At 30.8% G+C, this 18657-nt stretch overlaps 2 protein-coding genes across 3 annotated transcripts; one reads left to right on the top strand and one right to left on the bottom strand.

Annotated features, from left to right (window-relative positions):
* Nucleotides 1–6: 6 nt before the first annotated feature.
* LOC148302736 (trypsin-4-like) lies at nt 7–16892 on the bottom strand. Of its 2 annotated transcripts, none has more exons than XM_088271077.1 (5): nt 16742–16892; nt 14190–14352; nt 11632–11881; nt 2232–2381; nt 7–1637 (listed from the first exon to the last, which is right to left on the bottom strand). In XM_088271077.1, exons 1-5 carry the CDS (start codon nt 16791–16793, stop codon nt 1494–1496), a joined length of 759 nt encoding a protein of 252 aa, XP_088127203.1. In that variant the 5' UTR covers nt 16794–16892; the 3' UTR covers nt 7–1493. The 2 variants fall into 2 exon arrangements, with proteins under 2 accessions (XP_088127203.1, XP_088127204.1); XM_088271078.1 differs by having other exon boundaries at nt 1336–1633; nt 16742–16862.
* LOC148302737 (uncharacterized) lies at nt 6783–10458 on the top strand. The gene is made up of 3 exons (XM_088271064.1): nt 6783–7157; nt 9078–9494; nt 10411–10458. The coding sequence occupies exons 1-3, from the start codon at nt 6783–6785 to the stop codon at nt 10456–10458; spliced, it is 840 nt and encodes a 279-aa protein (XP_088127190.1).
* Nucleotides 16893–18657: the final 1765 nt, after the last annotated feature.

Genomic DNA, 18657 nt, shown 5'->3' with positions numbered 1-18657 from the left:
CAATAGTTTCTGTCATGAATCATTTAATAACACACACTAATTACTTTCAATAAAAAACATTTGAAATAATAAGTGTTTTTTTAATTAATTAGTTTAATTTTTGCGTTGATCATCTATGAATATTTAAAGCACCTTACAGAACAGATTATCGTACAATTTGTGTAATCCAATTTAAAAACTCCATTTCACGACTACCGGCTTCGGAATAACTATTCTCTCAAATCAACCATAGACTAAAGTGAAATTGCTGTGGTAGATTATTTATGTGTCGACAAATTATTAAAATCATTATTTTTAAAGAGTTGGTTGCAAGCTATTACTTTTTAGCAATAAACCCGCCAATGTACTTATTTCTTTTCTGTACATGAAGTTTAAATAAATAAAATAAATTAAAAAGTGAACGATGATTTATATGGCCAACGTTACATTACCATAAAACAAAGTTAACAATGTTTTAAATAGACAAAATACAAATATTGTTGATAAAAGCTGTGTAAGGTTTGTTGATTAAATTCGGCAGTAATGTTGTGGTAAAGTCTATCAAACACTTTACAAAATTAAAGATCTGGCGTTTAATTTTTAAAATCAATCACTGATATTTTTAGTCTACTAAATTATATTTTGTGACAATTGTTTTGCCTTGTTATGACATTTCCAAACGAATGTGTGAAAAAATTCGTTGGAAATGCCATAACAAGGCCTAACAATTGAATACAATTTAGTAGACTCAAAAAATCAATATTTGATTTTAACGTTTCATGGATAAACTTTATATTATTATAATACTGAAGGCATCGCAACACATGTTTTTTAATAAAAAGTGGTACTCACCGAGAAAAAAACATATTTAAACTTATGTATGTTACTCCTGTTCTCTTACACGGCTGTGAAACATGGCACCTTACAAGGGCCCAGAGCAGCCGTGTACTAAGCTTTAAGAATAGGTGTTTGCGAAGAATCTTAGGCGTGCGATGGTTCGACTTTGTGAGGAATGAAGAGATAAGGCGTAGGACGCAGCAAATATTGGTCACAACTGTCGTCAAGAAAAGGCGATTCAGTTGGCTTGGCCATGTACTCCGCATGCCTCCTGAGAGCCTTAATCAAGCTTGCCTCTTTTACAAGGCATCAGGTTCGCGCCGCCCAGGACGACCACTGCTGACAATTCGTCGGCAGTTCTCGTCAGAACTTCGGGACGCGGATCTGACTTGGGAGGATGCAAGGGAGCTGGCAGCCGACAGAAAAGCCTGGAGACAGTTTGTGGACTCCATATGCTCCACCTAGGGAGCGGTATGGTTATATTATTATGTTACTAATATAAATTTAAACTAGGTAGTTACATAACTATAAACCATGATTTAAAGTGACAATGTTTAGAAATTTCAAAGTGTACTTCAATCTGTCAATCATAAGTACTTGAATTATTAATAATTATAAATAAGTATCACGTCATGTTTAGCCAAAATTAGCCAAAAATTGCCAGAAATATTATACTCCTAATATATTAGGTTTTCTTGAATCCACGAAGAGAAAGAACTGATTCTAATGAAGACATCAGGAGTTCCACTCGAACAAGAAGAAATCCATTCCAGGACACCAATGAGTTTTCCATCCACAACTAAAGAACTTCCTTCGTCTTTCTGAAAAAAAATGTGTAAACAATTAGAAATTAATAAGTATATAAACAATCCTAATTTTAAAATTACTAATGAACAAACCAACCTTATATCTTCACCATAGCTAAACATACTTAAATAGACTATTACTGTACTACTATTATGTCCGCCTCCGTAGTGTAATGGTCAGCACGCTCAGCTACCGTTCTGGAGGTCCCGGGTTCGATTCCCAGGGGGTTCAAATAAATATTAGTGAATTTTTTCACTGTAATATTTATTCAATATTACCCTGGACTGGTACCTGAAGCGGAAGGCTGATCACCTTTCCTTCATGTGTAAACGATCAAGATAACACTGCGTTTATATGACGCAGTGCCCTATGCACCATTGGGGTGCGGATAAGGGTTTTATTATTTATGATGGAAAAAAGGCTTGATGTTTATTTTTAATAAATGTTATTATATTTTTAAACTTTAAAAACGATCTCCCGAAAAATCAAGTTTTTTGATACTTGAAGTTGTTGAAAGGAGTGAGCGATATACGTGAAACTCGATGTAACTCTTCTGTTGAATTCCCAAATAAAAAAATAAAAGAAATAAAAAATTACATCAAACTTACCCAGCACCCTCTTCCTTCATTCGACATCGTGCACAAGTTGTACTCTTTTATGCTTTGTGATGTGGACGAATTGAAGTATCCTGTACATTCTTCCTGTGATATAGTTTTGGTGTTCAACTCCTTCATAACTACAGACATTTCCGTTGAAGACTAGAATATAACAAATAAAAATAAATCAATAAAAAGCTTCTTTTCATCTCACCAATAAATGTCTCAGGAGAAAGTGACTAACTAACGAAATATATTTATATAGTTCAAGAGGGCCATTTAAGTCACTTTTGTTTGGCAAGAAAATAAACATCAATTCAGTTTGTCATTTTTAACAAGTCAATATATTATATTTCCAACTTTAAAATCGATTTGGAATTTTTTCAGGGCAATATTAGGCTCGTAAGATATCAAATAGTCAATTATCAGGTTATTGTAAACAAATGCACTTGGTAACATTCTCCTGTAGGACTACGATATATATGTATATATATATATATATATATATATATATATATATATATATATATATATATATATTTATATATGTATATGCATATACAAATATATATATATATATATGTATATATATATATATATACATATATATATATATATATATATATATATATATATATATATATATATATATATATATATATATATATATATATATATATATATATATATATATATATATATATATATATATATATATATATATATATATATATATATATATATATATATATATATATATATATATATATATATATATATATATATATATACATATATATATATATAAATATATATATATATCTATATATATGTATATATATATATATATATATATATATATAAATATATATATATATATATATAAATATATATATATATATATATATATATATATATATATATATATATATATATATATATATATATATTATATATATATATATATATATATATATATATATATATATATATATATATATATATATATATATATATATATATATATATATATATATATATGTATATATATATATATATATATATATAAATATATATATATATATATATATATATATATATATATATATATATATATATATATATATATATATATATGTATATATATATGTAAATATATATATATATATATATATATATATATATATATATATATATATATATATATATATATATATATATATATATATATATATATATATATATATATATATATATATATATATATATATATATATATATATATATATATAAATATATTTATTAGGTACTTTCAAACTTACTTGCATATTTAGCCTCGTAATACCGTTTAATGCTATACTTTTTCAAGATAGAAATAGATTCATTTCATATCAAGCATGTTGGCTTTGTTTTAAATTCCACGAAAAAATATTCTTTATAGTCATATTTTTTAGATATAATGGGGAAACTCGATGTTTACTGATCTAAGATTTACCAAATTCTTGGATGACAGAGGAAAAAGTAAACAACGGCAAATTGAGTAGTTAAACACGAAAAATCAATATTCTGCTGTAAATTAAACAGCGGTTACTATAATTATATCCTTTAAATCAAAATTTTTACTTTTACCCAGTTTAATTTTTAACCTTCCTTAAGGCTCAATATACGTTAAATAATTTATTTATTTTTCCTAAGCCCAGATCACACTGTTTTCAAAACAAAAACGCCGTTTTTGAACTGAAAAAGAAGTTTTTTTTTTTACAAATAAATACATACTTAAATGGTTTTGAGACGTTATTTAAGGGTAAGGAGTTTAAAAAAATATGTAACTATTTTTCCAATATATATTGGCATATTTTCCAACAAATGCTAATATATATTTTTGAAAAATATAATGCGGAGTGACGTCTAGCCATCTCACCATAGATGTCTCTAGTGAAATTCCAGTGATTCAAGCACTATGCTTTGAATTTGAATAATACAAATAGAAGTTTCAAGAATTTGAGGAATGTGGTTATACAAAACATGTGTTCGACCAATAGCCACTTATAGGATTGAGGCAAAAGCAGATACTTCCAGAACAAAATCTCGACTTCGAACCTCCGAAATGAAGACTCTCCGATCCAAAACCGGAATCACATTGCGAGACCGAGTAAGAAATACTGACATTCGAAGCATGTGTATGACGGAAGATATCGTGAGGTAGAGACGACAACGAAGGCGATACTGGAAGGAACATATAAACAGAATGTCAGAAGACAGACTTCCACGTATCGCCCTCCAAGGTAACACCGAAGGACGCAGACCCCTAGGCAGACCTCCGAAAAGATGGAAAGACAGCTGGGAGTCGACATCCTAAGAGCGACATGTGGAGGCACAAACAGATCCCTAGGATCTACGTAAAGAAGAAGAATATGAAGAGCAGAGTGGTTGTCAATCATGGGTAGAATAGGTGAATGTTACACGCGTGTAAAGTAATCACTTAAACCAGCCTATGACGGTCGTAAGCCCCGTAAATGCCCAGACTTCCATATTTTTCTTCATGTATCTTGAAATGTCATAAAAATACATTAATTATTGTGCATACTTATTTAATGCAAAGTATTTCATTAATTGGCATGTATATCCCTTTTTAAATTTAAGCCTTTTCGTGGTAAATATGACTAATTATTGAATAAGAATGTGACGTTTGTTAGGACGTTGACAACCCTTAAGAATCGATGCCCTACAGCAGCGGCTCCCAACCTGTGGTACGCGTACCACCAGTGGTACGCGATTGGATATAAGAAAAATAATTAGTAATGGCGGACATAAAAAGTTTTTAAAAAATCAGACATTAATTTAATTTAAAGTTTAATTTTCTGGATTTTTTTGTTAACTTTAAATAATAAAAAAATTTAATTCTAAGTAACTAAAAATAAAAATTAATTTTTGTAAAAAAACTTCTTAAAATGTCCTGGTTTGAATTTTGATAAGAAATGACCTTTAGCACCGGTTATAAAAAATTTAAAAAAAACATTGTGATATGTAAAGTTCAAAACGCGTTTATATGACGTATTTCCCTATGCATCATCGGGTGCAGATAAGGGTATGAAAAATAAACAAATAAAAAAATTATCTCAAAGAAATTGAGTTTTGGTAAATATTTTCATCCTATAAAATTCATGACGCATATATAATAACAAAGTTCTCGAAATTCAATCATTTTTACGAAGTGGTACAATTAAGCATGATGTACTACCAATTGGCATGCGAGCCAAAAAGGTTGGGAAACGCTACTCTACATTGATGGCTGAAACTTCAGTGTCGGCTTTTAAAAATATTAAAACGACGCCATAATAACCGCCGAAGAGGACCAATTACAATATGAAAAGCCGAGATAATCTATAAAAAAAACATGTTATCATATTTTCCTATCCATTGTATATCGCCATGCAAGAAGTTAATCAAACATATTTTACTGTTTACAATTTTAAGTCATTACTTTCCAAAGGCATTGTTTACATGTTGATTTTATCACTTAAAAAACCTTTCAAATACACTATAAAACACCCTTTATTCTGATCAGAGAACTTAGTAGAAGAATCTTTTTAGAGAAGCGAATGGTTGTGTTGTATACATTTGTTACATATATTCATACCTCATTGCTCAAACATGTAACATTGCGAATTATTTTGTGACATAATTTATGTGAATTGTTTATATGATATCGTTTTTTTAAATTTCGCCATCGGTAGACACTGTTTTCGATTCAGGATGAAAATATATGAGATAATGTTATGGGCGTATATTTTAATTTTTGAACTTTTGTATAACAGTCGTGGCGTTGTTTCTGAAGAATTTAATAATTCGTTAGACTACACCAGTGTATTCAATATCGACTATGAATTAAGTACAAATTATGACGTTTGTCTGGATTACATCAACAGATTTACCAAAACAATTGTTCTTGTGGAAACACGTAAAGATATTTTTAGTTCTTCCGATGATTCGTACTTATCACATTTATACCAAACTGGCCTCATACAACATTTTAACAACCGACATCTGTTGCCATTTGTAATATTTAATCCAAATTCAATGAATAATGTAACGACGATAAAGGAGCCTGCGATAAACCTTCAAAATCAAGTTTTTATCTTGGTATTCGAGTCTTTTGAAGCACTCCTTACACCAATGAAATATCCCTTGATAGATGTGAGCAATCATAACAGAGCTCATTTCATAATGGTAGTTACAATAGTAGAAATGCAGAACAGTTACTGCGATGAAGAAAAAATACCACAAACACTCAAAGAAACTACAGAAAAATACTTCTCATCTCTTTGGGAACAATACAAAATACTGGAGTCAGTTATACTATTGCCTTATTTGTGTAAAAATTCATATTTGTTAAAGTATGATATGATTAAACCCAACAATGAAAGAATCACAGTTTCTACAGAAGGATCACTTGATTCTAGCTGTATATTGCATAAAAGCGGTAATTTTTATGGATATCAATTGAAAATCAACTTCTTTTTAAGAGTTCCGACATCAATGAATAATTTATCGCAAGTTTTTATGGAATCGTACTATCGAAAAGATGTCAAAAACATCGGAGATGTCGGAGGTCTGGATGGATTTGTCCTCGGGAATCTCATTAAGAAGTTCAATTTTACTCCCATCATCGAACCTCCCACTGATCACACAGAATATGGAATTAAGAAGAATGGAACCTTCACGGGTAGCTTGAAAGATATCATCGTTAAGCAGATGGATATATCAATGAATGTGAGATTCCTCAGGGAATATGGAACGGACGATATAGAATTTACCACTCCGATACATTATGACCAGTTCTGTATTTTAGTTCCCAAAGCTTATCGGATACCCCAATGGATGTCCATTTTGCTAATTTTCAGCTATAACGCTTGGTTTTTCATATTACTTTGCACTGTGTGGTGTGGTATTGTTTGGTGGTTTATGAAAACTAGATTGTCGCAGAAGAAAAATATAAGAAAACAACCGAAGACGTTTTACTTATTGGAAATCTGTCTTATTTTTATTTCCTCACCAGTAACTTTGCCAAATGTGCATCCAGAACGGATTTTCATATCTGTTTGCCTGATATTTAATCTGATCATTGCAGGAATTTTTCAGGTAAAAACATAAGAAATATTGAATTAAATTACTAAGCCAGAGTTGGCTTAGTAATAAACCTTGGCTATGATTTGTATGATAAAATCAATTCTAAAATAAAATAACAACTACATATAGTTATTTCCATACATATTTTCTTTGACCAGTGACAAGATTTCGTCGTTCATCAGACTGGTGGGAGGCTAGACGAAATTCTATGTTATATACACAACAAGGCCGAGGACCACGATTTTTTTTCCGACACAACAAATTTACATTCAATGAATTTAAGTACATATCGCTCACTCCTTTCAAAAACGTCATAATTCAAAAATCGTCAATTTTCAGTTGTGCATGTTATCGGAATGTCCAGAAAATATACTATATCCCAGCAAAAGAGGCATATTTTTAACTTAATATTTACCCGTTTCAGGGCAGAAAATGTTGTTTTTGCATTTTGAAGAAAAGGTATTGTTTAATTATATTTTTAAATAGACTAAATATTTTTTAAATGGAGAAAAAACTTTCAGGTTTACCTAAAAAGATCTGTAGCACAGTAAATTAGTTCAATAAGTGGCTTGATATTTATTTTTAATACAATGTGTTATATTTTTAAACTTTAACGTTCTTCTGAAAAATCAAGTTTTTTGATTTATGACGTTCTTGAAAAGAGTGAGCGATATGTAGTTTATTATAATGAAAATTACATATAAGTTATGGTAAAGTTTTGAAGTAAAAACAATGAGTACTTGTGTCGATAGTAAATAACTGCGGGATAAAAATATATTTCAGAGAACACAGGACTTTCCCATACTAATGTGCAGTAGAAAAGGTTGTAAACCAATGGTTCCTGATTCACCTTAATATTATTTAAATTTACAAACAAAAATCTATTTGTAAAATAAAATTATACTAATTATACTTAAAACCCTAACTGTACCTCAAATGAAATTATTATAAAAATATTCACTCAATTTGTCAGAAAAAATTAGATGAATTCATGGTTCCCTTCCTTGTTGTTAACAAAACAAAGATTTTCTTATCCTCTCATCAGTCTGATCATGTCGGAAAATCCACCACTTATCAAATAAAATATTTTTGAAATAATCAAATAGTTATTTTATTATAAATGCAGTTCCACCTAGAAATGTCAGTACAAAACATGAATCTAATACAAAGGATGATAAAATGTGTATGGTCGCTATCTTCTTTAAACTCATATCCCCAGTCAAAAGGACACTGTATCATATTGACACAGTTTTATCTTGATCATTGCTTCTGTGGAGAAAAGGTTATCAACCCAAGATGATATTTAATAATTTCATTAATTGATTCGGCTGTCCCTTTGTGGTAAAATTTGAACATTTAGAATTATAGTTTTAATTTGTAAATGCCACTTTTACTTAAATTCTATTGTGAAGCGTGTTTCTAAAACCATAAGTGAATAATAATAATAAAACCCTTGTCCGCACCCCAATGGTGCATAGGGCACTGCTTCATATAAACGCAGTGTTATCTTGATCGTTTACACATGAAGGAAAGGTGATCAGCCCTCCGCTTCAGGTACCAGTCCAGGGTAATATTGAATAAATATTACAGTGAAAAAATCACTTTTATTTAACCCCCCCCTGGGAATCGAGCCCGGGACCTCCAGAACGGTAGCCGAGCGTGCTGATCATTACACTACGGAGGCGGGCCTTATGTGAAGCTAAGTCTAATTTTATTATGATATTCCAGGGTCAATTGAGTACTGCTTACAGTACCACGTCATACTACAAGGACATACATACTCTAAAGGAACTGGATAAGTCTGGATTGAAAATTGAAACTGCTAGTGTTGATATATTCGGTGTGAATATCAGCAGTGTTGGAAATAGCTTATCTAAGAAGATTATCAAGAGTAGCGCTTATTCCACTATTATCGCTGCCACTAAAAGGACAATAGGTGTCGTACAGAGAGGAAATGATGCGTACTCTGTTATCGAGCTCCTTTTTACAGATAAGTACGGCGAGCCACAACTCCATATCGTGGACGAATGTCCCAGGGCTTACTATATGTCATACATAGTGTCCAAAGGTTTCCCGTTCCTGAATCATGTTAACAGTTTTTTGAGCAGAATTTTTGAAGCCGGACTTTGCTCTAAGTGGTATCAGGTGACGGAATATTCACTGCTTCTCAAGAAAAAAATGCAACGGATTAGCAAAGACGGAGAAAGGAAACTTACTCTTCTCGATGTTCAAACGTCGTTTTACTTCCTCACAACTGGTTTGACAACTGCATCTTTGGTATTTATCTATGAATTTGTAAAATCCAAGATAAAATTTGTACGGAAAAATGTAAGACTGCGGCGGATTGGAAAAAAAGTTTAACTTAATCCTTTTTTTAATAATAATGCAACAAAAGTGAATAAGAATATAGAAATATGGAAATTTACAACCTGTCATTAGCTGGTTTGAATAATCACCTTACACACGTGTGATATTCACAATTCTGCCCATGTTTGCAAACACCCTAATTCAAATTTGATGTGAGCTCTGTAGATGCCCAGACATGCATATTCTTCTTCTTCTGTGTTGAGATATCTATATGTTGGAACTAAAGTCACAATTTATGAACAATGATTTGAACACGCTCCAAATATAGTGAAAAACCGCTTTGACTAAAGCTACATTAAGCATTTTATTTTGAAGTAGGTAATATTTTTAGTATAATAACATGCTTTCTTTATTAATATATACATATAGGTATGTCAATCCATATGGATTGTATATATGAGGAGATGCATGAACTTGGAAGAGGTGAATAATGTTTGGAAAAACAGGGGTATGGTGTCTATTCTCTCTGCCTACCCCTGCGGTAAAGAGGCGTGATGGTTAATTAGTAAGTCAGTTTATAGGTATGTAACATGGAACGATTCATATGCAAGTTCAGTGTTATCATCTGTTATATAAAACCATATAAGGGGTTTTTCCATTTATCATGGAAAACGTGGGTAGTTTTACACAGTAAAAAAGTTACACATCTTTCTTATACCCTGTTTATTCTAAGACTTTAATATTCCCATTATAGGAACATCTTGCGATTGAGTGTAGAGCCACCTGTATTAATTTAATTTAAACATTAATATTGGTGGAGAACCATGCTATGTAGGTTCATCAACTAAGGATAGATGTCGCTATATATTTCGAACTAGAATATTTCACAAATTGCTCACTCCTTTCAACAACGTCATTTATCAAAAATCGACAATTTTCAGTAGTGAATGTTTTCGGAATGCCCAGAAAATGTACTATATCCCAGCAAAAGCGGCATATTTTAAACTTAATATTCACCTGCTACAGGGCAGAAAGTGTTGTTTTTGCATTTTAAAGAAAAGGCATTGTTTAATTATTTTATTTAAATTTACTAAATATTTTTCAAACAAAGAAAAAACATTCAGGTTTTACCTAAAAAGATCTGTTGCGCAGTAAAAAGGTCAGTAAGTGGCTTGATATTTATTTTTAATACATTTTATTGTATTTTTAAAACTTAAAAAACGATCTCCTGAAAAATCAAGGTTTTTGAAATATGACATTGTTGAAAGGAGTGAGCGAAATGTCATTTCTCGATGTGTACTTTTGTGTTATTAATTTGTTTGTTTTTGAGTGATTAAAAGAAAAACTTATTTATTGCAATGTTATATTTCTTGACGACTTGTACTGAAACGATTAAACTATTTATATTAAGTTTTACAATTGAAGCCTTTTCAAACGTCCATTTAGACGCTTGGTATGATTTTTATCTAATATTGGTACAGGTGACATCTGTGTTTTACAAAAAAATACGACAGTTCTAGTCGATTGAGTATTTTGTATATTGAAAGCATTGTCAACTTTGTGGTATGGTAATATAACACTCTCCTTATCATTCATCATTCATTTTGTGTAATTCCACTTTTGAAGTGGTATTACTACACAAAGTGAATGATTAATGATCAAGTGAGTGTTAGTAAACCAGAAAGGAACATGTAATTTAACATATCACTCATGTAGTACATGCTTGCTAACTTTCTAGTCAAGTAATTTTGTATTTTATATTAACACTATTATTCTAGTTCTACTTATAATACCTATACCCTTATACCCTTTACTATGACTTAAATTATATTCTATAGCCACACACAGGCCATGCCTTTGTGGGATCTTTTTTGTATTTGTATTTTATTGAAAAAAATTGTATTTGAATTTATGTCATGTTTGTATAATGCAAAAGAAATAAAAAAAAAATAAAAACACAAAACTGTAATCTTACATCCTGTGGAGATCCCCATCCCGTTAATACAGCATCAACATTTCCATCAATGTGACTAGTAGAAATAGGGATGCTGTAAATTGTAGAAGAGAACACAAATGGACTACCGAGAATCAAGAGGCCGATGTCATATTCGTCCCAGCCTGGACGGAAATTCGGATGTAAGACAATGTCTGAGCCGCATTGCAGGGTACCTCCGGTCAGGTACATATTGATTCCAGCGTGAGCATATATGGCTGCCGGATTGGAACTGTAAAGTAAAACATAACATGTTGTAAATAAATTTGCCCGCCTGCTTAGTGTAATGGTCAGTACCCTCTGCTACCGTTCTGGAGGTCCCGGGTTCAATTCCAGGGGGGGGTTAAATATGTATATGTGATTTTTTCACTCTAATATTTATTCAATATTACCCTGGACTGGTATCTGAAGCGGAGGGCTGATCACCTTTCCTTCATGTGTTAATGATCAAGTTAACACTGTGTTTATTTGATGCAGTGCCCTATGCACCATCGGGTGCAAATAAGGGTTAGAATACAAGAAAGAAATACAAATACATTATCTGGTTAAATTATTAGGTAAAATTTTTAACATAAAAAATGATATTATCTGGTGAATCCAGGATTCGGACCTCACATACTAATAAAAGAGTTTCTGCTCAGTAAAAAGCTTTTTTTCATCTCGCCAATAGATGTCTCTAGTGAAGTTCTAGTGATTCAAGAACAATGTTTCAAAATTGGTTCATTTTTATAGAATTTCCAAAAATGTTAGTAGTGTGGTTGACAATAATGGGTAGAATTGGTGAATGTTACACGTGTGTAAAGTAATCACTTAAACCAACCTATGACGGTCGTCAGCCCCGTAAATGCCCGGACTTCCATATTCTTCTTCATCTTTGATGAGATGTCAAAAAATAAGGTTTGCAGATCAAATGAGACGCCCAAGGCCTCACTAGGTGCATGATCACTTGTCTTTGCTTTCAAAAGAGTTTGAGCGCTACTTCTCAACTACAAAAACTCAAGAACTTGTAAGAAATGGATCCGTGGCCCATTTATCTATTAACCAGGGGAATCTAGTATGTCTGAGCAAGAATAAGATCGATTGTACGACATCTTTAGTCTCACAGGTCTGCCTAATGTCTTGTTTTGAAATTGAAAGCATTTTATGGAGAAAAAAAAGACCTTATACTAAGGTCATTCCTAATGAATGTGAGAATATTTATTTGTGAAAATTTACAAAAAAATTAACCAAAGAGTACAACAATTTTCCAAAAAAATCATTCCAAAGGTGGATCAATACAAAAAGTGAATTACATAACGATTCTGACGTATACGGGCTAGTGATTTTAAAACATTTGATTCCGTTTTTTTTATGTATTAATTTTAAATCAAACACAGATTTTTTTTATTGTACTAAGTTGTATTTTATTAACAAAAACACAAAACAATTGTCACAATATAAAAAATTATATTGTGACAGTTGTTTCGCCTTGTTAGGGCATTATCAAACGAATGTGAAGATCAAATGGACTATGGTCCTTATGTAGCTATACAATTCTAAGTGACAAAAAAAAAACATTTAATTCCGTTTGGTTTATAGTTTTAAATTTAGGGAGGTACAATAATTTATTGTATAACATTATTTAACTACGCCAAAACTGTATTGAAATCTTTGAATTATATAAATATTTATAAACTTAATACAATTCATCAATCAATCAAAGTAAAAATACTTGGTTTCAGTTTAAAGTTACGTTTCAGGGACACACTAAATTATTTTAAAGAATGATTTCATTTATTAATGCGACAGTCACTTTGTGGTAACATTATCATTTTGTAGTCTAATTTTTACTCGGTTAATACCACTGTTTTTATAAATTTATTGTGACACGTATTTTGGTGCGTCCATAGATGGCTGTTGTGAACTGAATGATAAACCAAAACGTTAAATTTCCATTAAAAATTATTTTAAGTAATCAGGAATTCTAACTTGTAAAATTGCTACGTTTTGGTGCGATTAAATGATTTCATATTGACAACATTTTGAGTTGGTCCAAATACTTGTTCACAAAATCTGGATTATCTCCAATTACAGAAGTTACTTTCATATTATTTTTTGACATCTCATCAAAGATGAAGAAGAATATGGAAGTCTGTAAAGGTGTAAAGTGATGAAATTGGTTCATATATATACTACTGCCAGGTATTCCAGGTATAAAACTTCCAAGAACTTGAGTAGTGTGGTAGAATTGGTGAATGTTACACGTGTGTAAAGTGATCACTTTAACTAGCCTATGACGGTCGTCAGCCCCGTAAATGCCCAGACTTCCATATTCTTCTTCATCTTTGATGAGATGTCAAAAAATAATCGGTTTTCATATTGGTTGAACACAGGATTGGTCAAGTTTTGTCGCTTTGTCAACTTTAATTAAGATTTCGGTACAGAAGTACAGTCAACAGAACAGATTTGCATTTAAAGGACTTTTTTGTGCAATATTGGAACTGTAAGGTTTTGGTGAGGATCTCCATAGTTAAGAGAAAACAAAATGGTCGTTTGCTCACCCATAGATACATTTGGCTGTTGTGATGACAGTTCGTGGGGTGAGGATGGCTCCTCCGCAGAACGGGTTAAAGGAACTAGTCCCACGCCTCAGGAGAGCTTGGTAAGGAAACTTGTCAGGTCTTGTCACAGTTATACCGCCAGCTATCCGTGATTCTAAAAATCCTATTAAAAAGAGTAAAATATAATCAAGCCACTTATGAAACTTTTTACTGTGCAACAGATCTTTTTAGGTAAAACCTGACGGTTTTTTCTGCATTTGAAAAATATTTAGCATATTTAAAAAATGATTAAACAATACCTTTTCTTCGGAATGCAAAAACAACACTTTCTGCAATGTATCGGGTAAATATTTAGTTTAAAATATGCCTCTTTTGCTGGGATATAGTACATTTAGGATATAGACATTATTATCTATCATTAGAATCCTGTCCATCAAACCTCATCCCTTAGTTTTTCCCTCTACTTTCTTCCCTAAACTCCCTATTTTTCCTTTGCCTTCCTTATTCATTATCATCAATTTGTAATTTAAGTTTATTTTTTAATGTTCAAGCTCTATCTACCCTCTGATTGCAAAGCATTCATTCATTCAAACCCTTATCGGCACCCCAATGGTACATAGGGCACTACATAATACAAACGCAGTGTTATCTTGATCGTTAACACATGAAGGAAAGGTGATCAACCTTCCGCTTCAGGTACCAGTCCAGGGTAACATGGAATAAATATTAGAGTGAAAAAATCACTTATATTTATTTGATCACCCTGGGAATCGAACCCGGGACCTCCAGAACGGTAGCCGAGCGTGCTGACCATTACACTACGGAAAAAAAATTCTGATTGCAAAACAGTTATATCAAACGTTTTGGTCAATATCACAAGTTCGGTTTTAATTAGTTGGAAGATATTGCTTTTTAGCAATAAGCCCGCCAATATACTTATTCATTTTCTGTACATGAAGTTTGAATAAATATAATGAAAATATGCAAAAATTATTTCGACACATGGCATAAGTTATAATTATAATTTACAGTTTCCTAAATTTGTGTTTCGGAATGCTAGATTTGTGAATACCACTTAGAGGTTGTTTTTAGAGATGAAACTCCTGTAACTCCCCGTCATCTCTGGAAGGATGCTGGATAGTATCATATGATACGGCACAGCCCTATATCCAGCAGTAGAGAACAGAGGGCTCATAAAGAAGAAAATATTAGATTGTTTAAAAAAATTATATTAAATTCACTAATTTTGTAAGAAAACAAAAAGTATTGCTCGTATAAAAAAACTTTTCCAACATATTTATTATTTTCAATATTTCAAGTCCCAAAAATGCAAAACATTAAAAAAATAGCAATTCACCAACTATTTAAGGGTAAAAAATACTTAAATCTAAAGAAATGTTCATCTTCGAGATACCAATATAACTTGAGAATACCAAACAATTCCAACAGAACTTCAAATATTTGGGAACCAAGTACTAACCTTCATACAGATAAAAAAAATTGAAGACATTAAAACGCTAAAAAATAAATTATATGAAAAACATACTCACAAAAAATAATTATAATCAAAATAAATTATATTACCAACAAACATAAACAATAAATAATAAGTGTATGTTCCTTTCCAAGCACAAGAGCTTAGTCTCTTTATTGGAGAAAACTGTCTTATTAATTTTAAGATTGTAAAATTAGAAATGTAGAGAAAATGAATTAGAAAATCATATCATGGAAACTGACCACTCATTTGACTCTCATACACTTAAATTATTACACTATGCTACAAATAAAGGTGAAGTCATGAATAACTTAGAAAATTTAGAATTGCAAGAAAATTTTAATTCAGATAAAACGTTAATAATAATATACTGTTTCAAAATACTTCACCATTATTATCTATGTTTCCTTTTACAAAAAAATATTGTTCCTTAACCCCCCCCCCTTCCCTATATTTATTAACCTATATATATATATATATATATATATATATATATATATATATATATATATATATATATATATATATATATATATATATATATATATATATATATATATATATATATATATAGGGAAGGGGGTCCGCTTCCGTAGTGTAATGGTCAGCACGCTCGGCTACCGTTCTGGAGGTCCCGGGTTCGATTCCCAAGGGGGGTAAAATGATTTTTTTCACTGTCATATTTATTCAATATTACCCTGGACTGGTACCTGGAGCGGAGGGCTGATCACCTTTCCTTCATGTGTAAACGATCAAGATAACACTGCGTTTATATGACGCAGTGCCCTATGCACCATTGGGGTGCGGATAAGGGTTTTATTATTTTATTATTATATATACTCCTAAATATATTTTTTGTTCGTTAGTTTTAGTTTTTATCAAATTATACTTATATATCAATAAAACTCGTTAAAGTGGTATATTCAAGTCTTTAATTTTTAAAAAATACAGAAAATGAATTAAAATTGTAAATAAAATAAAAATTGTTACAGTTGAAATGATGAAAATAAAAATAAATAAATAACTACTTATTTACGTATGTAGGTACTGAATTTACCTGTTACCGTGTGACCCAAGGTTAACAACAGTAATATTACGTCTAAGTTCATTTTAATTATTTTTTTTTTGAACTATTTTTAAGACTTGCGTAGTTGTAGTAACGTGTACTTGAATCGCGATGTTTAACTACTGCTTTTTTTATACTTATCATTATCAATATTATTTGTTTTAGTTTTCCGCTTACCACATATCAAAAGATTATTTTATCTTATCAGTTTTTCCGAAAACCAAAGGCGACAGTAAATTATTAATCGCATTTCCTTTCGCCATTAATGCTGTTATTTCATGGGAATTCAATAAAAATTTAGTGATGTTTTTTAATACCTTTATAAAATTAATTAACCTTGTTTTCACCACTTTTTTAACTATTATTTTTTGACATCTCATCAAAGATATAGAAGAATATGGAAGTCTGGGCATTTACGGGGCTGACGACCGTCATAGGCTGGTTTAAGTGATCACTTTACACGCGTGTAACATTCACCAATTCTACCCATTATCGACAACCACACTACTCAAATTCTTGGAAGTTCTAAATATATGAACCAATTTAGAAACTTTGTTCTTGAATCACTAGAACTTCACTAGAGACATCTATTGGTGAGATGGAAAGAAGGTTTTTACTAAGCAGAAACTCTTATATTAGTATGTGAGGTCCGAATCCTGGATTATAATCACACACATGAGAAACGCCAGAAAATACCATTTTCATTTTTATTATTTAAGCTTATAATTTGACCAGATAATTTAAATATTTTAAATAATATGAAAATAACTCCTGTAATTGGAGATAATCCAGATTTTGTGAACAAGTATTAGGACACACTCAAAATGTTGTAAATGCTGTTATTTCATGGGAATTCAATAAAAATTGAGTAATGTTTTTTAATATCTTTATAAAATCAATTAACATTGTTTTTCCACTTTTTTTACTAATACAATTCAATCTACCGGTTTCGACAATATCTTGTTATCATCAGGGTTTATTTTAAATCAAAAACATTAATATACTCTCACCAAAAACTTTCACACACTCCATAAAAATCCTAAAATAGGAATAATTTTAATAATAAATTTAGGATTTTTAAGGGGTAGAATTGGTTAACGTTACACGTGTGTAAAGTGATCACTTAAACCAGCCTATTGTCAACCCCGTTAATGCCCAGACTTCCAAATTCTTCTTCATCTTTGATAAAATGTCAAAAAATTATAGGAAAATGTATTCTTGAAATGCTCCATGACCCGTAAAAAAATGAGGTTTACTGTTAAATTATGTATAACCTTGGTAATGTATGTAAATTATTAAGATAACATTTGTTATTTTCAGAAAAAAATATTGCATAAGTTTTCCTTACATCAACAAAATCGCTTTTGACAAAAAAAGTCTGTGTGTTTTGGCCAACACTTGCTTTGACATTGAATGTTAGTCAAATTAGTTTTTTGCTTCGAAATATACAGACATTATACACACACTCACACACACACACACACAAGTACACACGTACTCGTATATCGCTCACTCCTTTCAACAACGTCATATATCAAAAATCATACATTTTCAGTTATGCATGTGCATGCCCAGAAAATGTACTATATCCCAGCAACTTAATATTTACCCACTACAGGGCAGAAAGTGTTGTTTTTGCATTTTGAAGAAAAGGTATTGTTTAATTATTTTGTTTAATATACTAAATATTTTTCAAATGGATAAAAAAACATTCAGGTATTACCTAAAAAGATCTGTTGCACAGTAAAAAGTTCAATATGTGGCTTGATATTTATTATTAAAACATTCGTTTATATTTTTAAACTTTAAAAACGATCTCCGGAATTTTTTTTTTGATATATAACGTTGTTGAAAGGAGTGACCGATATATGGTAAATTATTAATTCCTCATTATTAATTCCTTATTT

Source organism: Brachycentrus maculatus, unplaced genomic scaffold (genome assembly GCF_059751285.1).
Source record: "Brachycentrus maculatus isolate JH-2025_06_01 unplaced genomic scaffold, ASM5975128v1 h1tg000419l, whole genome shotgun sequence".
In the NCBI taxonomy this organism is placed as follows: Eukaryota; Metazoa; Arthropoda; class Insecta; order Trichoptera; family Brachycentridae; genus Brachycentrus; species Brachycentrus maculatus.
This window is presented reverse-complemented; position numbering and strand designations above follow the sequence as displayed.

Coding starts and splice junctions, on each gene's coding strand:
- LOC148302737 (XM_088271064.1), top strand. CDS start 6,783: ATGGAATCGTACTATCGAAAAGATGTCAAAAACATCGGAGATGTCGGA. Junction 7,158..9,077: donor TTTTCATATTACTTTGCACT/GTGTGGTGTGGT, acceptor ATGATATTCCAG/GGTCAATTGAGTACTGCTTA. Junction 9,495..10,410: donor TTTGCTCTAAGTGGTATCAG/GTGACGGAATAT, acceptor TTCCCATTATAG/GAACATCTTGCGATTGAGTG.
- LOC148302736 (XM_088271077.1), bottom strand. CDS start 16,793: ATGAACTTAGACGTAATATTACTGTTGTTAACCTTGGGTCACACGGTA. Junction 11,882..14,189: donor ACAGCCAAATGTATCTATGG/GTGAGCAAACGA, acceptor TTTACTTTACAG/TTCCAATCCGGCAGCCATAT. Junction 1,638..2,231: donor ATGAAGGAAGAGGGTGCTGG/GTAAGTTTGATG, acceptor ATTTTTTTTCAG/AAAGACGAAGGAAGTTCTTT.